General features: G+C 41.9%; 1 protein-coding gene across 7 annotated transcripts in view; it reads right to left on the bottom strand.

The window, feature by feature from the left end:
- Positions 1 to 24,712, bottom strand: part of auts2a (activator of transcription and developmental regulator AUTS2 a) — a 266,406-nt gene that overhangs the window by 88,720 nt on the left and 152,974 nt on the right. For all 7 annotated transcript variants that reach the window (XM_044041711.1, XM_044041714.1, XM_044041713.1 and 4 more), the window contains one exon: positions 7,344 to 7,373. In XM_044041711.1, coding sequence (XP_043897646.1) covers positions 7,344 to 7,373 — 30 coding nt within the window. The remainder of the gene's footprint in view (positions 1 to 7,343; positions 7,374 to 24,712) is intronic.

The raw sequence follows: 24,712 nt of genomic DNA, 5'->3' as shown, positions 1-24,712 counted from the left end.
CAGTTTGTTAGAAACTCAACATGTTTGGTAGCATAAATGTTGACTGCAATTGATCAGACATTTAAGAAGTTATAACGATTTGCTTAATAGAAGGCATTGAAAGCGATTATATTACCAAGAATAATATGCCATGTCATATTGATTAAAGAGAACTGCTGCGAGAATGTGATTTAACAGTAGAAAATAGCCCCCATTTTAGAAAAATATATGCACTTCTACCTAATATACAGTATATTTAACTGCAGTCTCCTGCAGACATTGATATATAAACCTAATTTAGAAAGATGAATGCTTTTATTTGTACGAGCATCTCAGTCAAACCATGCATTTATGATTTCCGTTGCTGATTGAATTATTTTCAGTTCCCCGTGTTGTCAGCTTGCACTGGGAATTGAGTCACAGCATTTGAAACGTCAATCACTGCTGCAACTGCCCCACAACGCAAACCCCATTTATTTCAAGGACGTGGTAACCTTGTCCTATTCAAACATCTGCATTATTACCTTTTATTGCTGGCTATGAATGAACAGTGGGGCTGATCAGACAAGTGATGAGACCAGTGTGATACATGGAGGTGCTTATTATATTAAGTGTCACGGTAAGTCGACCTTCTCCAGTTATATAAAATTAGCACAAAATGTAAGGAAATGTGTGTTTGTTGTAACAATGCTTGGATGATTGAAGTCTGAAGAGACAAGACATATTGGAAATGTAACAATTTAGTAATTTAACAACCAGTGGCAATCCTATATCTCCACAGTCCGGGACCAAACTCTATCCTGCAAGATGACAACACTTGTACCCATGGAGCAGAATTTGGAAGCGGACAGGATGGAATGGCCTGCCTGCAGTCCTGACCTCCACCCTATTGAACACTTGTGGGATCAGCTTGTGACCAACACAACCACATTGGTTGACTTGCGACAAAGGCTGGTTGAAGAATGGGAAGCCATCCTGCAGCCGTGTGTCCCCAAGCATGAGAGAGGAGGTGCCAGGCTGTTGTGGCTGTGTATGGTTCTTCCACATGCTACTGAGGCCCCTGTTTGTTAAATGAATAAATAGTTAAATTGCCAATATATCTTGTTTCTTCAGACTTCAATAATTTAATCCAATAAACGGCACAAAACAAGAGTCAACAGCAGAATAAGCTGTTTGGCATTGGCAGAGAAGATTTGGCAAGTTTTACATGGGCGCAACCCACATACTCAACTCTGCTGCTCATCCCACAAAAGCATTTCCCTTACAAATGTGGCACCATTTAAAAGGGAAATGAACAGGCTTTCCAACGGTATAAGATTTATTGCCAAGAAGCATTATTACAACAAAGAAATAATCGACCCACACAAATGTCCTTACTTTTGGCGATAAGTTTATTTTAACTACAATGTTTACCACTATCAACACCACATCAGGGGGTAATCTGAAAATAATTAGCTGTGCATTTTATGGGATGCAAAGGAAGCTAACTAAATTCAACACTTGCCACTTTTGAATACAGATGCAGCCGATAGTCTAGACAAAAACAAAAACAATAAATTAAGTCTGATTCTTCTTCTTTTGACTTTTCTGATAAATCTAATAAAAAACAAAGCAACATGATGCCTCCCATTAAACTAGAATTAAACAGAAAATCTTCAGTGTCTTACTCTGAATATGAGGATATGAATACCGTTTTGTGACATTTGAAAAGACATCTGCAGTGAGTTGAAAGGGTTTTATGTTGAAAAGAACATGGATGGTTGTGCTGTGGAGACAATATGAGCTGCAGAAGATCTGACATTGACCATGAAACATTTTTAAAAAAAATTGATGTGTCAATATTATTATTATTAAGTATTTAGTATACTTTAGTATTTTTGAAGGCTGTGTTTTGAACTTGTTTTTTCTTCCTGATATTGATGTTTCAAATTAGATGACGCAAACTTCAAAAAGCTTTGACTCGAGATGGATACACACATTTGTCCAAATCTAGGGGCAGAGGTTTTAGCAAGGAGAGATGTGTGATGGCAGAATGAGGATTTACCTGTGGGACAACCAGGATTTTAAAGTGCTGGAGGTAAATGGGTCACAGTCAAAGCATGAGGATGGTGTCGAGTCAGAGCCCTAAAGGTCATCCAACAGGCTGGCACAATGCTTCCAGCTCCTCAAATATCCTCTAATGCAATACTTGGTCACTGTATAAACAAAATAAGGATGTAAACAGGGGGACATGCAATCTGTTAGCATGGGAAGGGGACAGATAGGTAATGTCACCATCTTATTTCACACCAAAAAACGAGGCTGCTTCCATTCACTGACCAGCATGACCAGCATGAGTGGTGAAACTGACCTTCTATCCCGTGGCCTTACGGTCTACAGTGTCATTACTGTACTGCTGGGCAGAGGGGCGGGATGTGCTGCACCACAATGGAGGTTTGGTGATAAAAAGGAGAAGGGGAGGTTACAGGGGGAGGACAGGAAGGTGTGTGTGTGTGTGTGTGTGTGTGTGTGTATTTGTGTGTCTGTGTCTGGGAGTGTTGCAGCCTGCTGACCTGGTCATCCATCAGACACCCCCCTCAATGCTAACCAACCATCCAACACACACACACACACACACACACACACGTCTACATCCCCTCCTCTCATCAGTGCAGCTCTCTGCTCTGCCAGGCCTGGAATCTCCACATTAATTTCTCATCTGCGGTGCCCTAATGAGCTCCGCCTGCTCGTCCACCTCTGAGACTCTCCTGATTATCAGACAGGGAGCAGCCATTTGTCAGAAGCAAGAGGTGGCATTGACACTGCTGACCTTGCTACCGAAGAATATCAAAATGGAGGAGAAAACACAGGCGTAGGGAAGGATGGAAAAGGTAAAGAAAACAATCACCAGCCCCATGGTGCCATGGTGTTTCCTGGTGAGCCGTGGACTTGTGTCTGCACCTCAGAGGGAGCAGGGATTTGGATAAGGGGGAGAGGTGTAGGTCTGCAACAACAGCTAACCTTAGCCAGGGCTGCTGGGACATTGGGGGTATCTATCACAGTGGCAGCCCTGAGACTCAGATGGGGAAAAAGCCACAGAAGTTGCCAGGGGAGGGAAAAAACCTAGTAAAAATTTAATGCACTCCGCAGAGCAGTCATGTCATACTTGGTTATGGAAAATAATCCCAGATGCCTGCAGTGCTAAAATGGAGCTGTAATGTGCTCGCCTCCTAACCCGGCCTGACAGCCATGATGTACGACTACCATTACCGGAAAATATCACTTCAACTAACCTGTGATCCGGCTCCGCTAAGGGTCATATTATCCATGAGGAACAAATTACACTCCCCCAAAGTAAATACAAATTTCCTATACTGACTGGGTACAAAGCACAGAAGGGGGAGGGGGCAGGCGGAAACGTTACCTATGACAACGCTCAGCAGAGTGACAAGGATGATAAAGTACATGACAAATCACAGGCTGACAGGGTACTCTAGTGCAATCAGCCTCAGCTTCGGCCTAGCGAGCACCCACTCAAGCCTGTAAACACTACTCTCTTCCTTTGGAGGGGGCAAAACACATAATCTTTTAACGCTGACAAGTTGCTCTCTCCTTTTTATTACTCATCCTTCCCACTGCAGTGGAAGGAGGTAGGGTTGGGGGGGGCGGGTATAAAATGGTTTTATGTACAGTGCTGCGGAGTGATTGAGAAACACAACTCTTCGGCTGTAATTGCCTGAGGGCAAACACAGCAAAACAATAAAAGGAAGAGAAACAGCAAATATATTACCAGTTCAGATACTTATTTTATGCCAAGGACAAACAGGTTCTCTCAGCTGCTTTAAAGCACCCACTTTAGATCCCTTGCCTCCAATAACAGCAAAGCACAGCAAATTACAGCACTCTGTTGCATGGTCATTAATAAGACACAAAGCATTTTTTTTTACAAAAATGGCATTTACAGCTTGTGGCTGCTGATAAAGCAAGTAAATAACACTTAGGAAAGGTGTGGTCTCTATAAAAACATCCCAGAGCCAAGGGAAAGCGAAATAAAAACCGCTGCAGAGTGATAGAGATTGTACAAAAGGCCGAGGTAAAATGATTGGAGAGCATTTTAGCAGGAGAAAGTACGAGCTGATATTCACACTAAAACATTTGACTGGCAGTTTCAAGGTGCCACTTTCCAGCAAAAATCACTTAAGCATTGGAAAGTCCAGACAGAATAAGTGCATGAGTGCACTTGACAATATTACAAAGAATATATTTTGGTGAATATATTTTATAAGGCAAAAGCAAAAAAGGACGGGTTATCCAGAGCTCTGGATGATACAAGTTCAGACTAAGGGGACGTTTCACTGTCAACCTAAAAGGTGTCAGATGGTGGGTGACCTGTTAACTACACCATAAAACAAGGCCACGCTATTGGGGTTTTGTCGGATGAAAGACACCTGAGACCTTGGAGCTCTTTTCACTGCGGGTTCCTTTCAGTGAAGTAGAGCATTGTAAATGGCGACCATTGAGAGGACCAGTTCCATCTACAGGTAGGCCTTAGAAAATGACCAACCTCATCTACTTTTTTTGCTGCCTGAGTTTTGGCGGCGAGAAACTGGCAGAATTACAGCGTAACGATAGACAAACATGGACATCCTCAACAAAGAAAAGCTTTGAGAGTTTCCCTGGAGCTCACACTCTCACTGTGGCTCACTGTGTAATAGAGGCTTCATACATGGCAACTCATCCTGTTTTACTCGGAATAAAAAAACGACCTATGTACCTAACAAATCTGTGGGATTGTTGTTACATTTCTCACATCTACAATAAAGCCTTAAAAATTCACCTTGCCCTTCTCATTATCTGAGCTCTGACTGGACTGCTCGACAGGCCGGCTGCCAAAGAAAAGGTTATGAAGGGAATTGGCAGAGAAGCTAAAGATAACACAAATAGCACTAATGATACCCGTGTTGGGTGACAAGTGAGTACGGTGAGCGGGCCTGGCCTCCAGCCTGTCTCCCAGCACACCATCAACATGTATGTAATGTTGTTCGATGGCCTATTCTGCTGGACACTTAGTAATGAGCAAATGCTCCGACAGTTCCTAGCACATGCAGACACTTACACACCCACTTGCATACAAACACATGAGCAGAACTGTGTGCACACACATCTCGATGCGAATAGCTGTCTCCTATCAAAGCCTGGCAGCTCCCGCCGACACTGCAGCGGCCTTCTACACCAGGCAGAACATGATTTCTCCTGGGAACACTTTTTCCATTTCCTGCTTTTGAAGGGAAACGAAATAAGTCACGTTTGTCCTCATCAGAATGCATTTGGCCCATTAAAACGATTTTTCTCTCCCGTGTCTCTGCTGCGGTGTTGTAAAGTAGACCGTGTCGCCCACAGAATGCAAATGGCAACAGCGACAGTGGGCGTATTGCGCCCAGCGCCTGGCAGGAGCCGATAATGGCAGAAGTGATCTGGACTGGGGGGCTGAAAATGAGTGGGAGCCCCAATTAGTCTGTTAAATCAAGAAAAAATTACATAAGGAAGCCCATCATATGGGCCTCCAATATACTAATTCACTCCTCTGTTACTTTAACACACAATTAATCAGTGACAGGAAGGTGTAGTCAATGCTGTTCATCAGGAGCGTAACATGAGCCAGGGTGAATTAATACAGTCACTGGGGGATTACTGCTCACCGTGCTCTCTCTCTCTTCCTGAAACAAAAAGGAATTGCCACCGAGACAGGAGCAATTTAAATCGACAACACTGAGTAATGACTCAATTTGCTGCACAGTCTAAACACCGCAAGCAAATGGTCTTACTTAATCATTAGAGTGGATCTAGATCTCCAGTTAGAAGTCACTGGATAATATGGCTGCTCTTAGAATCTATGAGTTACGCTTAAACTGTGAATACCTGGATGTTATAAATGGAGCAGCACTAAACACTATGAAGATGGCTTACAACAAACTCACAGATGCATACAAATACAAATAAAAAAGTTGGCCTGGACCAGAATTTGACAGCTTTGTTGAAAATGTTTAAACTTTATCTTTTACACGTTAAATTTGTCAGTTTTGTTTTGCGTGTCTGTAATTTACTAACGTCGCTCCTTAGTGTTTTAATCCATTGAAAAGCAATTATATAGAGATGAAGAGAGATCCCACACCAGCATGGTTGTACAGTCATGGGCGAGGATTTTGTTGATTTGCCACTGACTGGTTTTATGGAATATCAAATGCGCCAGATATTGTTATTAGACTGTTAGACAAAGCACATTGTTGAAGTCGTTTAAGTCATTATTATCAGTACATCCATTGATATACATAATAAATGAATATAGGCTACGCAGGAATGAACTCTTCCTCACATATTAAACTTAGTTGTTTTTTTTAAATAAAGTAATAATAATTAAGTTGAGGTTTAATCATACATTTACACAGTGTCAACATCAAAGAACTCAAAAAAAGCCTCTTAGCTACTTTTATGCTAATGTTCTGTGGTACACAGTCTAATCGCTCTGCACATGAGACAAATTCAAGACTTTTGCAACACACACATACACAGAAATGATCCCATTTCCAGCTGACTCAAATATGGACAGAACTATGTGGAAAAAATGCGTTCAAACCACTAAACACTGTAGGTACATGCTCATGCTCTTTTATACATTTTGATTATTTCTGCAGTTCTCTGTTGGATGGTTATTTGTAGACCTTGTATACTAACAAATATGTGACCATGTGACAGAGATATTTCTACAACTATTTTCTCTAGCACCACCGACAGTGCAAACTCTCAATATGTAGAGTGATGTACTGACACAAAAGCTTAAGTATGAATGAGAATGGAGAAAAAAACAAACAAACAGCGATTAGATAATCTTTTCACTGCATGTACATGAGGAAAAAAAGCGCCTCTCAACCTGCCCTTACATTTCTGATTAGAGGAAATGTTGATTTAGATTAAAGGTACAGTGGATTCCAAAAACAGACAATAGTACAAGATGTACAAGATGTACAGTACATAATAGTGTCAGTGCTTGGCTTTAAGCATGAGAAAGCCTGCACCCTCAACCCCGTCTGTCACAATCTCATTTAAATGCCATCCAAATCCTAAAAACCCAGAACAGTTTGATTTAGATTTTGCACATCATTAAGTCATTTATAATTAATGCATAGCTAATTAAAGACTTCTCAGTTATTAACAGGATGTTGAATTCTAATTACAGTATATTCTCAGCCTTAAAGTAGGCATAATGATTGAATCTCTTTGGTCTGAATGATAAACTCTGCTTTGATGCTTTGCTGGTGCATGAAAACAAACTGTATGGTTAATGGCAGCCTTACCTTGTCTTCATTATGAGTAAAATCTTTGCTTACCTTGTTGTCTTGATCACTTTCAGTGTCACACTGCAAGAACAAGAAAGTCAGAAATGAGTAATAATACTTTATATATCTGCATTCTTGTTTTTTAGCTGTTCTGGACTCTCATCAGTACGCACTTTAATGACAAACCTTTGACATCACTTCATTAGCTACAACACAAAGCACATTTCTCATGAGCAGCCATGCCCCTGTCGAAAACTATGTGAAATTCACATGGCGCCAGAATCTCAAAACACGTAAGCGCCACTAGAATTATAATTCCATATATAATATGTGTTGTTGCTTGAGGCTGCGGATGGAGAAATGACAAGAGGAGGACGGGAACTTTGTAATAGAGGGAGGAAAGAGTGGTTAGATTTCATTTTTTCCTTTGCAATTTCAATTTCAAGGTCCACTTAACTCTTTATCAACTAATTAGTGTAATGCTGGGTGAATGGCGGCCCTCGACGTTGTGCATATGGCTGAGGTGCAGAGAAGCACTGGAGTCAGTAATGAAGAAGGCACTGGGGGGATATGGGCAGAGGTTGGCATGGTGTGTGTGTGTGTGAGACGAGGGTGCAGGGAGGGGGTTAGTGGGTGTCGATTAAAGTGAAGGGGTGATGGAAGGTGCTAAAATGACTGACAGCGCAGGGACTGAGCGACAGAAGGCTTAGACATTTTTTTTCTTACCCTCCCTTTTATTTTGTTTCCATCTCTGTCTCTCTCCCCCCTCTCTCTCCCTCTGTCGTGTTTTTTTTTTGCTGATCTGGGGCCCTGCAGATCTCAAAGGTACCTGGCTGAGCTCGTTGTTGGGCTGCCTCTCAAGTTGGATGGTAAAAGAGGGCTGTGCGAGCTCAGCAGGAGCATAGCATCCAATTTACAGGCCTGTCCCACATGGCCCCAGGGGCCGCCCGCGGCACACTGCCATGATGGTCAGCTCCAGCAGCTCATAAATTATGCAGAGGCAATAAACGCACTGGGCAAACACTTCTCAGACGTTTTCCTGCTCTCCATTTTCTCTCGCTCTCTTTCTCCACCACCCACATCATTCCAACCCACATTTTTAATACAGCGCGCCGAGAGTTAGCACCCCCACAGACTGTCAGCTGGAAGAAAATGTAAGGGTAATGAAAGACAAGTGCAGATTGTGATTACAGGTGAAATTCTGTAACACAGAATGGCATCTATTTTCACACGTGAATAAATGGGTGTGTCAACCATGTATTTATCTCTTGCAGACAAGACAGTACAACAGTAAAGCAACCAATAGCTCATTAGCTATTTCTCTGCCTGTGCACCTCACGTACCCAGGACCATAAGAGCTTCAAATAATGACAATAACATCATTTTAGTTTTTCCTCTGTGTCCTTGATCCATGAAACCACTACCAGCCTTTTCTTTCTCATGTTCCCTTGTTCCGCTCTCTCTCCTTTCCCCTGTTCCCTGACTGTGCAGCCAATTGCTTTGATTGTCAAGATAGAAGCTGGCTGGAATGACTTGCCCTTGCTTGTGAAGCAAATGGAACATGCTAATGGAACTCATCGTATTACCCGATGCAAAAATGCCATAGCTCATTACGTTAAGATAAAAGGATATCACTGTAGACGGCGAGCAGAATTGACTTTCTGTGCTACGACTTGATGATGATTTAATCAACTGCTCTCTTTCACTTCTCATCCCTGCGTCTGTCGCTTTCACAGGTGCCACTAAACCAAGCACTCACACGGCTGGTGGGGGAGAGAAAAGAAAAGAAATTGCTATTATTGCTTCTTTTTTTTTTAACCCCAGGAATAGTGGTATGCAAATTTCCCAGCCTTGCAACGGATAGAAAGAAGAAAAAAACGTAATAAAATGGAATTCCTTTATAACGAGGAAAGTAAAAAAATCCAGAGATCAGACCCGACAGTCAAGGGCAGCCAATCTGACTGTCCTTACGGCGGAGACACCAAAGCTCTCTCAAAATCATTGCTCAAGTACAGAGTAAAAAGTAACACATAATAATAATATCTCCAAAGACATAAAAACACACCTCAGGCATACAAACAAGTCAGAGCTGTCACTCACTGATAAGTTATCATAGCAAACTAATGCTTTGCCTCATGCATAAAGCAACCTCAGGCAGGGGAATGAGAATCCCTGCATATTTGGTTTTTCTACTCTCTGACACTTCATTAGAAACAGACACAGTCTCTGCTTCTCACTTGAGAGTTTGGAACATTATAAATAATTGCTTGACCTAATCATTAATAACTAAGGTATGTTTTAGGATGTGAAATGAAATCAAATAAAATCAGCTATAGCTATGATCCTGGATTATATGAATAGGTGCTGCCAGGTGAGGATGAATACGCCTGCAGTGCTACCGTTCATGATAATAATGTCAAAAACACTAAATACAAATGAAACGACATACTATATATTAGAGGTCAGGCCTAAGAGAATATGTTAGACTGAAAACAGTGGTGCTATTGAAATCAGTGCAGCCAGCTCTCTGACAGTTCGGTGGTAGGAAACAGGTCTTTTTTACAGTCATGTACAGTAAGGAAACCATTAGTCTTGGGAGGGGACTGACAAAGAAAAGTGATACTGCGTTTTACACAGGGCCAGCATTATACTGTACAGCTTGACCCTAGTGTTTAGTTTAAGTAACACAGGAATGTCAAACATTAGCTTCAGGTCTAAGAGCTGTTGATGTTGGCCTGTATCCGGAGCACTTCTGATTGCCCCCTGTGCACCCCGGCCTCTCTTTTGGCTGAGTGCTCTGACAAATTTCCCTACACTCTGTCCAAGCAACAAGGCTTTTGTTTATATTGGTCTGAAAGTAGGAGTAAATTATTCTTGTCCTAAATCCTCTCCAGCTGAGTGTAATACTGGCCCAGTGGAAGGGGAACATAAGGAGCCATGGGCCGAATGCTAAATGATGCAGCTATGCTTTCGTCTGCAGCAGCAGGAATCACCACAGTCTCCTGCCAGAGCTACCCGCAGAAAGACGTAACCACATCACACAAGGATGCGTGCAAGGCAAGTATGCCATGTTCCCTTTTCCAACATAATTTTCTGGAAATCCACTGGTCCACAAACACTAGCAGATGCTGAGTCAATCAAGACGAAAATGACATGCATATAAATGGAAGGAAAACACAGCGTATTAAAAAAGGATTGTTATAATTTCTGATGTGCCGTCTCTGGGGTTTAAAGTCCTCTCTAATCTAGTATTTTCTTAAATGGCACCTTCTTAAGTCTGAATATGTGATGGATGCATATTGTCACTCCCATGAGTGACATTAGCCTCAGGTTATGCTGGTTGCTATCAATGACCTTAAAATTAATTATGGTTGATGTGGGCTTCATTACAACCTTACACAGAGGACGGTGTCTGCTTATCAGTCAGAGCCAGGTTGTCCTGCAGGATGGCTGAAGGGGTTACAGTCCAGGAAAGCAGCCAACCTGCCTGCATGCCTGGAAGCTGGAAAGACAGCATGAAAGATGGCAGCCATTGCCAGGGTCAGCACCAACAGTGCCAATGTGATGGGCTGTCTTCAAGCGCCCCTCTTTCCCTTTTCCTAACTGCTCTTTCCTGATATAGCTGCGCATCCTGATGGTTTTCTGATGCAAAGAGTCACATGGCAAAATGATATTTTTCCCCTCCCGCCGCATCCTCCTCCATCTGCTGCTGGGGCCTGGGTGCCGCCGACCGCCTGCCTGTCACAGCGTGTGTGGAAATTAGCTGGGGAGGAGGTGCTAGCTTGTGCTAATTACATTTTAATCATTGGAAATGTGTTGGCAAATCAAGCCTTGATTGCCATCTTGGAGCCCAGTGCTCCTCTCCGCAGGTTGGGATGGGGAGAATGTGGTTTGTGTGGCTAGAATGGGGATGAGCCCAGACTTGCCAATCTGGACAGCTCACCCTCCACAATGGCTTGATATGGCAGCATGCCTGGCCTACCACTGGGTAGTGACTGTGCCACATTATTCATGGGGAACAGAGGAAGACCGCGATGGTGAAATGGGGGATGTGTGCCATGCTTATTCTTAAATCCCCCACTCACACCTCCCATATCCATCTCTCCTTCTCTAACTCCCTATCTCCTTCTCACCCACACATTGCACAGTCTGCCAGTCCTGCCACTGTGAATTGAGAAACAACAAATAGAGCCGGGCAGGAGGAGACTGATGAGCTCGGGGTTTGCTACACAGCACCTGCTTTGGCACAAAAAGCTGGAGCAGCAGTCCCAGTCACAATACGCTCACAAATTAGATTCTTATAACACGCACACACACACACAGATGCACACACACAAACCTGACTGGTCTACATCAAATTTCGGCTTTTTCATAAAAAATGGGAATAATCTTAAACTTGGCATCATGAGCATGCTCCATATATCTTGCTGACTGAAGATGGGGTGCACTTCTGTATGCTTAATCATCAGCCTCATGCAGAGCTGTCACCTGCAGTGACTTATGATTTTAATGATGATCTGCCCTGGATCAACCTCCTGTTTCAAGACCTCCCTCCTGCACAGTGTTCCCCCAGTGCATGCTACAGACTGCTTGAATATACAGTATGTGGCATCACAAGGAAATTAATCCAGTGCCAAAAGACAATGCTTAAGTGACTTTAAATTAGAAGGAATCTATTTTCTCATATAAACTGGGATTTCTCTTACTTTGAAAATAATTCCGGCAGACACACATTTCATGAATAGGTATCCATAAAAGACAGTTTTGTAAACACACCTTAAAGTTCAGCAAGTGAAAGGAAATTCAAGATGACGTGTCTGACTGAGACAGATCATTAAAATAAGCAGGGTTCTGTGGTGATGACATTGAACATCTAATTTCCACAGCATCTGTTTGATTTCAAAACTGTCACATAAAAAATAGGTTAGGAAGAGGAGACCGCAGGAAAAAAAAATCACAAGGAAAAGAAAATAGCACGGTTTAAGTGTTTGAGACAGTCTATATAGTCAAATAAGGCAAACACCTCATTCAGCAGCCAAGAAGGTTTCATCAGGGAGGAACAGACCTCTGTCTGGACTAATCTAAGCAGGTCTGATCCACATGTGCAGCACTAGCCAAATGCAGCGGGCCAACATCTGAATGCAATTTCACTTCAAATGTAAAACCTTATCCAGAAAATATCCAACCTGACCGCAAACTCTGGGACTGGAGAGCTCAAGTATGAACGATGGGGGGGTAAGGGTAGAAAATGGAGCCTTCCATAAAATAATAATAACTTTATAGTTTGTGATGTCTGGTTTCAATACTCTGGAGTACATCGTTTTTATGTTACGTCTCACTGGACGGTGCCCAAATCTACTGAGAGAATATTTGGGACAATCTTCCAAACGTGACTCCTCTACATTCATTCCACATGATTGACTCCACATAGTAAACTGTTCTGATGATGTGTGTAGTAGCTCCAATAACGTGAAATCAAGGATGAGTGATGCTTGGTGTTTAGATTGTAACAGACATGAGACTCAAGAGGAGATGTAGGAGCACATCACTAAAATGATGCTTTTCATAAACAGATGTTGCCACAGGGCAAACCTCTCTGTTGTTCAGTGTGGTTAAGACATGAAAGAAGGCTAATGCACTGCTTTGCTTTTGTTAAAAATACATTTGTGAGACAAACACCAAGTTCAGTATCTCTGCCTCAAGAGTCATCTCCACATGGTTTTTGCAAGCTACAGGCAAGGCTCTGGGGCACCTGGAGGTGAGAAGCTTTCACTGGTTATCTGATAGTAATGAAAAGACACGGCACACACAGACCAACAGGGCACCAAGGCATAAAGCAGATGCTGCATTAGTCAAAGATTAATAGAAGGACTTTGAGATAATTAAAAAAAATGAAATTGTGTAGTTTGTGCATTTATTGTGACTCCCCAGAGACAGTCCACTTTGTGTGTATTTTAATTACCCTGTGTGCTAGACATTAACAAGAATGTGATATGGCATCTATGTCACACAAACAATTCATTTCAGACCATTTGTGGAATTCTCCTTCTGAAAAAGGAGTTCATTTCATTTCTTATGTGGAAAAGAAAGGACAAGATTATATTTCTCAGATTTCAAAGAGCATTGCTTAAACTGCCACTGTCATATCTTTTATATTATATTGCATCAGCTATCGCTTCAAAAGATTTCATACGACAAAAATCCCTGGTGAAATGTGATAATACTGGACATAATGGCACAGTTTTCAACAAAATAATCCTTGCCTGCCACATATACTTGTAACATTCATGGATTACAGTTGGATGTATGTTGCAACCCACTGTTGTCAAGAGATATAAACCTCATCTGCTTCCCTCTCCTCCAGCTTCCCTCCATCCCTCCTCTCCCACACTGACTCATAGCTGAGGGGGAGAAAAACATCAGGATTAGGTTCTGTGCCTCTAATCACTTAACTCCTCACACCTGATGGCACACTATTAACTTTGACTGTCTCCAGTGACCCCGCGGGTCGTTGCCCATCACATCAAGTTTTTATTAGAGAATTTTCCTCATCATTAGCCATGGCCTGGAAACGAGCCATTAATATTCATACTGGCAAACCAAAATGAGGTCCCACTGATTTTCCATCATCCAGGCTATCTGCACAGCTGCCACTGTTAACAATCACCGCCAGTGCCGCACATTCACCACATATCATTACGGGGGCTCCATAAAGCTCTTTCTCTGGGTCTGCCATGACGGGAAGACATCGACGAAGAGGAAGAGGAAAAGATTGGGAGGCATGCAGCCAGCTGACACTCAACTGAGAGAGACTGCACAGCCCTGCCAACAATCCGTCTGGAAGTCTCATACATGAAGACCGGCACTGTCGATGCTAACAACCCCTGCAGGCTGTGCCAGGGACACAAGTGAGATGCGCAGTCCCTGCAGTGTTCTCACATTAGAGTGCATGTTGTTTATCAGTCTATAATGGCAGCTAGGAATGCAAGGTCTGAAATCTTGCACACAATGTTGACATGTTGACAAGTCATGTATTTAACAGATTATAATTCAGCACAACATACATACTATACATTTTTAACTAAAAATGGTGAATTATCATAACTGAAGCCTGTGAAATAATAATGACATAAATTATTGTGAAATTTACAATTTAGGACGGTGAAATCCTGGAAATAATTGACTTCGTATAATTAATTGTAAAAGTTGTGAAGAAATTGCCTGGCAGATTTCAATAGTTTGAAACATTTGAGCACCAGGAGTCAAACTAAACAATCCACTTTCATCCAAAATGGCTGCCCATGATTCTACAATTTGCTGCTTGGCCTCAAAAGCTATTAACCCTGTTTGTGTCTCTGCTTTTCTGTCACCAGAGGAGGGCGTCTCACAAGTCAGCTGCTGGGGAGCGCAGGTAGTGAGGCTCCATACGGTGTGAACACCTCTGATAACGTGCCTCAGAGCAGCAGAGCTCCAGGCATCTCCTGGAGATAAGACTCCTCTCCGTTTCTCCTCTAACCCGAACAGAGACAAGCTGATCCCAAAGCAGGAGAGACAGACTCAGGAGAGACTCTCTTCTGTGTCATGGGTTGTAATAGAAATTAAACCTGTGACGGGCCAAGATAAACTCCCATTTTAGGTCTTATACTTCATTCTATTTTTGTTTTACTATTCATTATCTATTCTCTGTTTGATATAGATTCCCTGACAATCAAGCAGGTGGTGTTATTAAATGGAAAAATTGGAAATATGGACAATATTGCATTTGTTTGCTAAAAACAGACCGCCTGGATTTATTTTGATTTTATGGCTGTAGTGCTTCTGCCACTTTTGAATTTTCAACAGTCTAGGAGTTGCAGTAATGCGTGAACAGGATGGTAACAGAAGGGTGTAATGTTAAAAAAACAACATGTAATGTTAAATAGCAGTGTTTTAGAGAGTGTATATTTTTTGAAGAATGACATTTTTAAAAAAGATTGCATGCACAGTATGTCATTACCGCTGCTGGGGGGGTCTCAATTAAAACAGCAACAAAAGACCTAGTTTGAATTGTTGTCTTGTTGTATCATGTGGTTCTCCCTGTGCGCTTCTGGTCTACGGGGAGAACTTTGGCGTCAGAACGCACAACAAACAGCAACGAGCAGTCGCGAATACACACAATAACATGAAAAACAAAAAACAAAAAAAACAAAGCACAGTGGCAAATTGTAGTCCTGAATATTTTCTTCCTCACTCTGATGATTCACAGGGGGTTTGGCCCAGAAGCTATGGCACAGAGACTAAAGAGGATGATGACATCAAAAGGCAACCAAAATGAAGTGTCTGTTACTTTGAGTAGAAATATGGATTTCTATGGATTGTTGGAAACATTTTGGCTAATGTGAGTACACTACACAACAAATATTACAACAGAAATGTCACATGTGTTTGTTTGTGTAAAACTTTAAGATTGGAAATGTTTAGCTACCTGGGCTTCAATTTGGTGACATGATTTCAAAAAACATTACAAAGAACGAAGACGTGAGGTGAGACACTGAAACAGATGCTTCAGCATCGTCTTCCAAATAATTAGAGCAGCAGTGACAAAAACACTGTTATTCTACTGCTATGATTTGCGAGCTGTCACAGTGTACATCCGAGTTGCCTCATTATACAGTAAGTAGTCAAATAAAAGCCGACACTACACAATCCTGTCAAGATGCTGTCTACCGCACATGCAAACAAGCAAAGATGAATAAACATTAGTTGTTGAGGGCTGGTCTTTGAGCTGCGAGGCTCACAAAGATCCACTTTGTACAAAATAAAAATATTTAATTTGAAAGACTGATGCAAGGCAAAATGAAATTAAAAGGAAGCCATGCTAACTGCTAAAACAAATTACTCGCAGCGCACTAAATTACATTTGCTCCTCCATCAGTGAGATCAAACGAGCCTAGTTTGACTCTCCTGCGCTAATGATTTCCCGCTCTCACCTCCTTTTCCGTCCCAGGGGTGTTAATAAACACTCAGTCTGATTTTTGTTTGTTTGGTTTATTTATACATCTCCCAGTTCTATATCTCATCTCGCTCCCTCCTTCTCCCATTCACTTTGTGGCAGGCTGGGTGAATTAGAGGGATCTAATGTAATCCCAGGGACAGCAGGCTCCTGAAAAACGTGCTCAATTAAAGCAGGATGAGCCCAGTGGGATCATCCCTGGTGGAGCATGGGGTGACTGACATGGCCCTTTGGCTGGGATTAATTAGCATGCTAAGTGGTACAGCATGAAAACAGGCGGAAAGCCACAGACCAGCCATTTGACATCGACCACCTCCCACAGTAACAGCCGCACAGTTAAGATTCGAGAGCCCCTCTGTCTCTCTAAGTTCAATTCAATCTCCTGACAGAGGTGTAGAATGTAACCAAAGATTAAGGCTAGAGCTCAAAAAACATTCCATATCTGAAAACAACGATGAATGAAATGGTGAAAAAGTATTGCTGAGGCTCCTCAGGTCTGCTTTTGAGACATGATTCCAAATTTCATCACTTTTCACGGATTAAACGCCTGTCGATATGATATGATGGGAAAACAGCAACATGTGTAGTGAAGCAATGCAGCTCCCGGACAGCAGATTTGGCCACAGATAAGTGGAATGAAAAGGATTTTAACTTGTGATGACTTGCGCTGCTCTTTGAAACTATTAACAATATGCAAACAATAGGCCAAACTGTGAGTGGTGATGTGAGACTTTGATTTTGGAGCGAGTGCTCTAACAGAGTTTCACAACTTGTCAAATTGTACTGTTTTGCAGTGTTTCATGTGTTTTCTGTTTGAATGCTGTAGAGCAGAACACCACAGAGCTCAGGCCCCAAGGCTCCATGTTCATGTCGACTGCCCCAGCAGGAGGGTGAACTTTGGAAAGAAAGGCTGCCCATGGATAAAAATGTTTGCCCAGCAATCTGGGACGACCACAGCAATGTGAGCACAATAACACACCATGAACATCTGCATCAAATGAATATCTTTGCCTTTGTCAAAGGTTCTTCTTCTATTCTTTAGGTGGAATGATTTAATATGTATACAGCACTGCCAACACTCAAAAATATATGACTATACGATAGCCTCTGCCAAGGTTTTCCCTTTTTCCTTCTCTTTTGTGAAGATTTCAGGGTCAGTTCCACAAACAGCTATGATTAGTGAATTCCTGGTTAGTCTGCAGGGGAACCTGACATAATATAAACCTCTGCTAAACTGTTATCACAGATGAGAAAATAAATTCGCTCCATCTTCAGTCCAAAGTGTGAGTTCACAGATTGTTGGGAGCCTGGTGGCTTGTTAGTGAGTTAGGGTCAGCTGTCATGTGAGTGTTGTTTTAGGCCCCTGGTTGCTTTAAGTCTCTGAATAAGCCATCGTGCTCCAATAAAAACTGACCTACCCACTGCTTAAGAGCTTTGGTGCCAACTCAGCACACACTATCCTATATTCAATCTTCCTCTGAGCTTTCGTATTGTCCAAAGACACTGGGGAGGGAGGGGTGTTTTGTCAGCCATAATCACTCTCCAATTATATGGTCAAAATATGACTTTACAGGGCACTTTGTTGTCCAGACAGCCTGGCTTTGATCATGTTGTGGCAGAATGTGTTTCACATTAGAGGCCCCTCTATGATCTATGTTTCCTGTCATGAAAGGATAACACTGAGGTCACCAGAGCAGGCCCCCCACTCCCCACCCAGGAGCACCACCACACGTCCCTGGAGCATACTCGCCTACTCTCACACAAACAAAGCAGAAAACAAGAGGAGAGGGTGAAGAAAAGGCAGCGGCTCCCACAAACTGACAGAACTGGAGCGTTTGCTTACAAAAACTACACCAAGAGAGGTGTCTGAAGGGTTGTAAACTATGTCAGTCACTTCTTACATTACAAGAAATAAGCCACTATATAAAATGGGAGTCATGAACTTGACTGAAAAAACTAAAGCGTTTGCAGATCAACATTGCTTCTCACTTTTCACCCTGGAATTTATTTGCTTGTATCCTAAAGTATGTAACATATACTGAGAGCCTCTCCTAACTGGCTTCTTAATGTATTTCAATGAAGCAAAAATGCATTAGTCTTTTTCTTCCTATATCATTGAAACCTTACCACTTTTTATTTGACCAAGATGGTATTCATTAAAATGCCAGCTCTACAAATACATATTTTCAGAAGAGTAAGTGTGCGGGGTATGTTAAACATGATATAATCTCTTTGGAAAATGTCATGGTTGATGTCAACCCGGCATTTCCTTCAGTGGTGTGAAGCTAGTGGACCATTCATCAATTTAACATGCAGCCAAGGTCAGAGACTGTTGCCCTGGAGCATTAAAAGTGGCATAACTGTTCAAGGGAAGTAACAATGACTTTGGATGGACTTTGTTTTACTTAACACCTCCTCTCCTGGGTTAGCAGAGCTCTTAAACAACCCACTTATCAAAGACACCTATTTGAGATAAAATCGTGTCACTACAACATGTCTGAGCTAAGAGCTTTCCAAACGTCTGCTCAACTTTTGAGAGCCAGTGAATTGACTTCCTAGAGGAGTGGTCAGCAACTGGCAACCTGCCACCCAAAACTGGCTTGCCAGCAATAATATCTGGCCTGCCAGGTGATTTTGATAATTCATTATAATTTTTTTATTTGTGTTTTTATCTCATCAAATAACTTTAAAAAAGGTGGCCCCTGGCCAAACTTAGATGCAGAGTCTTGTCCTATCGAGGATATCAGTGGCATCCCAGGCCAGGCATGGCATGTGCTCTCTTCAGGACCACCCCCGAGGCCATGATACATGCTGGACTACACTGCGGACACAACCATCTGTGCTGCCTGCCATTGGTAAGTTGGCAAAACAGGCGGCACAAGCAGCCCTCGCCTGGTTTGGGCATTATGCCCAGGGGCTGGAGGAGGAGGAGGGTGGCTGTGGTGCAGTGAGGGATGCTCCCCGGTGTTTCAAAGAGCCACTCCATAACACTTTCCTCATGAGCGCTCCTCCGGAGGGCTGCTGGAACGTCTCGGAACCATCTGGGGAGAAGTGGAGCGTGGCAGGGAGCAGCTGGGCGCTTACAGCTGCTATTTAAGCCCTGGCAGCACAGTCAGTCAGCAGGAAATCTAGGGAGCAAGGCAGTGCAGAACCAAGCAGAAGAGAGGCCACAACACATAGCTCCCCCACTCTACATTTTAATCTGTTGGTCAGTTGAACCGCAGCAGAAATCAGATGTGAAGATTAACTACCAACTGCTTTGGAAAATAATTGATGATTGTATACAAAAATGATTATAACATTTTTGAAGGAATGTTTACAGAACTTTAAAAATAAAATCAGGTAGTTTATATATATATGTAGTGTAGTGAATGGTCCATAATATTCTGGAGATCATGTATGTAAAGGGATTTGTGTTGTATATAGTACACAAAATAAAAAAGAAGTACTGAGCAGCAACTGACAGTCAAGTGTGACAGCAGAATGTAGACTGGTGGAGTGATGCTGAAATTTGCTGAAACTGTAAGCATCATACCTGTTATTTCAGTGCCCTTATGTCATGTTCTGCAACTTCAGACATTTTTTTTTTGTTTTTTGTTTTTTCTTATCTGATAATTCGCCTCATTTTTTTAGATTAGTGGTTTGGAGGTTTTTCTGTCACTTTGATTTTGTTTTTATCTCAAACGATGTCCAAACTAATCCTAACCTGCATATCCACACTGTGTAGGAATGTAAACAGCTCCATGACTCAGTGGCTCACAACTAAAGCTAATTCCAGATAATGTTATTCAAACACAACCTGATGCTAAACAACACCATTTAAAGAGGCTTGCAGGCACATGCTCTCGAAGACAGCAGTAGAAAAATGTGCATTAACAATCAATAAAAAGAAAAAATCTGATTCCCAGAAAATGTCGATTGCCCACTGGAGACTGCATGGGAGGTTCTCTCACAAAGCAGTACAAGTCCTGACTCTTGTGTGGATCCCACCAGCTCAAACCCCACATGAAGCTATAGGGAAAAAGAAACTGCTTGTCAGTAGAACATTAATTAAAGTGTTAAAGGTACAAGAAGTATTGACTTCCTCTCTTCTATAACCTCCCCAACCACTGGCAGCCAGCAAACCCCACTGCCCCTGAGGTAAAGTCCTCTACTAGCTCAAGCCCGGGAGCTAACTGGAAAAAAAAGCCCCACTAAGACCAATTAAGGCTTTCACTATGAGACTGAAAGGAAGACAAATGGAGGCAGAAGGCCCGATTACAAGAAACCTTTGTACAGATGTAAAGCAATTAGAGCAGTCTCAGGGGCCAGACAGTGTGGTACCTGTGAGTCATGGATCCAACAGCCAGTCGAAAGTCGGAACAATCCCTCTTTTCTGTTTAGGGCCCCAGTCAGCCTGTGCATTAGTGTCATATATCAGCCAATAGGCCTAGTATTGGTTTCTCTAGTGCAGAGAAGCGCAGTAGTCTGCCAGAGAGGACCACTCCGCCTTCCATTATGCGTCTGTTGGGAGAACAGGGGCTCTATTATCCATTCAGGCGGGGCCTTTTCGATAAAACAAGGGCAGATAGGAAGTGTGGAAGCTCTCAGGTGTCTCCTTCCACCAGGGAAGTTTGTCAGAGAGGTCACTGTGATAAAAGCTTGGGTAATTATACTGCACAGCACAACCGATTACCAGTCAGAGCACATTTAACCAGGACGGCACTATGACCTCTACCTGACAACGGAATGGCAGAAAATCCACACTGACATAACTTCAGTCTTTAGACCATCAATGTAAAAATGTGTCCACATGGAAATTCTTTATTGTATTAGCTAGATGTCATTTTTGTCATGTTACGTTGATTCTTCTGTTTTTTTCCAAAATGATTTGATCACATTTTTCAACATAAAGTCATGAATTCAGTTTCATACAATCACCATCGCAATGTGCCAGTTTGCGTTCATTGATGGTCTCAACAAAGATACTGTCAGAATCTGCAGGAGCTAACAAATCGATTGCAAATGGAAATTTATGTTCAGTGGTTCAAACTACAATTAACTTAAGTAAAAAATCTCCTTGTGACCCGAGATTATGAAATAATTTTGACAAATTGAGGTCTGGTCTATCATGACCTTTTTCTCTTCCTCCAAGATGAGGCGAGCTGCAGTTCTCATTATTTATGGGTGGCTTTAAAAAGCAGGTATAGCAGAATGAATGTGTGGCTGTCAGTGTGTGTAATGGGGCTAATAATGGTGTCCTGTGCACCACATAATGAACCCCACCCCCCACAGAAAGGCTCTCTCTCCTTTTTTTTTCTGCCACTTTGACGAGCAGCACATTCTGCTGCAGAGTGACCTGCTTTAAAATCCCCCTTCTGCAAGTGGCAGTGTGGCATGTATTAACTCAGGAGGTAGAGTCATGACCAGTAAAGACATCCTTGGGAAATGACTTTTGCAGCTGCTTCAGCTATTTGCGTGTGCCCTCATTTGCAGATACTTAACACTTACCACCAAACTAACATAAATAGATTTTCTGTCTGCACAATGTTAGTTCTAAAAGTGATTTACAAGGACTGAAAAGAGACTACTTTGTCTAATTTAACTATATTGTAATTTTAACAACATAAAAACAGCTTTGGGAAAACCTGGCTGTCATTAAATACAAATCCCATAAATGCAACTGTGTACTGCATAATAAAATATACGTGTGATTGGTTGGAATTGCCAGTGCAGTAAATCTACACAGCAGTGCCGAGCTTGAATTGGGAGTGAAGAAAACCATTCGACTCCTCAGTTCAAGCTTGATGAAGTCCCTGGATACAACTGGTTAAAGACTTAAGCAGATGGCCAAATACTTGGCGGAAGAAAAGAGCTGCTCGGAATATTTTTTGGCAAATCTACAGGCATATGGCAAAAGTTCATGCCAAACACTCCATTACCCAAAAACAGTCCAGCATGCAGAAAACCAAAAACATATTAGGAAAGAAATAATAAGAGACAGAGAAATTATAGGATGACAGCAAGACGTTAAAAAAACAGAAATATGATACTGTTTGGTCTATACAGATCTAATTTACTGTGGGCCCATCCAGCTCTCCTCAGTCTTAAATATTCTCTGTCACAATAACACTGAGTGGAGCAGATAAAGAGTGGTCTGCATTAGATCAGGGTAAAATCTAGGGCTCCAAACGGCTGAGTGAGAGAGAACTAACCCTTGGCACTCTGGATAAGAAAGACTACCCTGGATTGGCCATGGATCACATCCCTTTTGTCTGCTGCCAAGTGCAAGAACATTTTGTGGTTTCCGACACACTTTAAAAGATCTGAGGAGATCAATGGCAAGATTTGGTATCAATAAAAACACAGATAGCGCAAGACTCAAATCTACAATGTAGAAAATCAAATAAAGGGCTCACATTCTGTATAACCCCCACCACATGTAACAGTTCAACTGGCATTAAGTGCATAATCCTCAATCCAGCTGTCTAAGAGTCTGTGCAATTTAAAATAAAAGTCATGTTCCCATTTGCAACAAAGAAGTGTTCGAGAAAAATGGAAGTACTCTGCACTCAAACTCACTAACCACTGGAAGACAAAGGATGATTGGCAGCAGACGCAACATTAGTGGGAGGAATCTCTCATGGTCTTGACGGGCAGAGAGAGAGAGATTATCAATCATTCTGCTACAGAAGGTGCTTCCAACAATGCAGACCTCAATCACTTCCTTTTGTTCTACTTGTGGTTCTGCTCCACTGTGTTGCACAACACACACTTGTTTTGATCTGGGACAACAGCCTTAAACATCACAACACTGTCACTGAAATATCTACTTTTTCATCCCGTGTTCGTGCAAGTCCTTCAAAATATGAGCTCGATCAAAAAATAGATTTACGTTATTTCGTTAAACGGATTCATTATAACAGGAAATAGACTGAATGACTTAAAAGAAAGAAAAACACTGATCTAAACAGAATGTGTAGTTGCTAAATATGTAGTGTTGTATTGCATTGATATAGAGAGAACACATCGTATTCAATACAAGCAGACAAATTGTTCTTTTTCACCACAAAAAGCTAATAAAATACCAAAACTACCTGAAGAAAAAAATGAACCTGACATGAAAGTGAAGCCAAGGACGTTGTATCCCAAGCGTTAGATTGCTTTCACATCGGATGATTAGCCTCATCCATGCTAATTACAGTGAATGGAAACTAATTAAGAGGAACTACGTGTCAGCTAATGAGGATTTGGGGCTGTGTCCATCTTATAACATCATTTGCACTGCACTACCCACCAGCAACTTCTACTCTCCTTTAAAACGTCTTTAGTTCAGAAAAGACTCAGACACGTTTTATATTCAAACCAAACACAGGAAAGCAGCATCTGTGCATCAGGCACAAACTAGTATTAATAGCATGAGCAATTAAAAACTCAACGTGAAAAAACGATGGAATGTCAGGGGAACATCTATTGAGATAAAATATCCAGAGAAGAGGTTTCACAAAAATCAATAGAGCAGTGAATCTAAGCGCGCTTGGGTTCGGACAGTTCCTTTCTGCAAAGTCTGCCTTTAGTTTTGCTGTTCTGCGTGGTACGTCCTAATGATGTGCATACTGCTGGCATGCTGCTAATAAACAGCACTATCAGGATATGAAAACTCTCACAACCTCAATTACCACAGTGGAGGCAGAAACAGCGGCTCTGCCTGTCAGGTTTGTTTCCGGCTGACAAGGTATGAGGATGGGAACGGTAGGTCATTCAGGGCAGAACCTCAGACTCTAAACTGCTGAGCTGTTGCATCTGGTTCCATCTGGCTATATTGGGGCTTTTCTCATACAGGCATAAAGGAATATAATTAAGCCAAATTATGTAGCTAATGTTAGCTCCTCAGCATCAGCTATGATGGGAAGCTAGGGAAATCTTTCAGAACTGAGTGTTCAAGACAAGGCTATACTTTCAAAAAGACTGCCCTTTGAGTAGTTCCCACAGTTACTGAGGATAAACACTGACTAGAGATGTTAATCATAACATGTTAGTTGATTAATAGCTGTTAATAATTTAACCAATTAAGAATTTTTCAATTAATGAGCCAGTGTCTGTTTCTATTAGTTTCAGTGTCAATTCTCTGGAACTCACATATCGGCTTTTTATTCACACGGAACTGATGCTATGGGAAGACTGAAAGGCTGTTTTTGGAAAAATGGGTTCCATGGTGGGAAAATCTCAAACCTACCCTACAGTTTTACATGTATACAACTCAAGGGTATACATACAGTTTTGAGAGAATGATGATGTAATCCTGTCTCTTGTGTCTGTATTCCATATTGCTATCTTCGTCGTCGTTGTCTTCCTCTTATTGTGTTTGGAGCTTATTTAGTCTATTTGCTTTGTGATAACATTAATTTCATTCCATAGTTCCCCTAGCATGGTCTATTCTATGCGTTTC

This window comes from Solea senegalensis, linkage group LG13 (assembly GCF_019176455.1).
Source record: "Solea senegalensis isolate Sse05_10M linkage group LG13, IFAPA_SoseM_1, whole genome shotgun sequence".
In the NCBI taxonomy this organism is placed as follows: Eukaryota; Metazoa; Chordata; class Actinopteri; order Pleuronectiformes; family Soleidae; genus Solea; species Solea senegalensis.
This window is presented reverse-complemented; position numbering and strand designations above follow the sequence as displayed.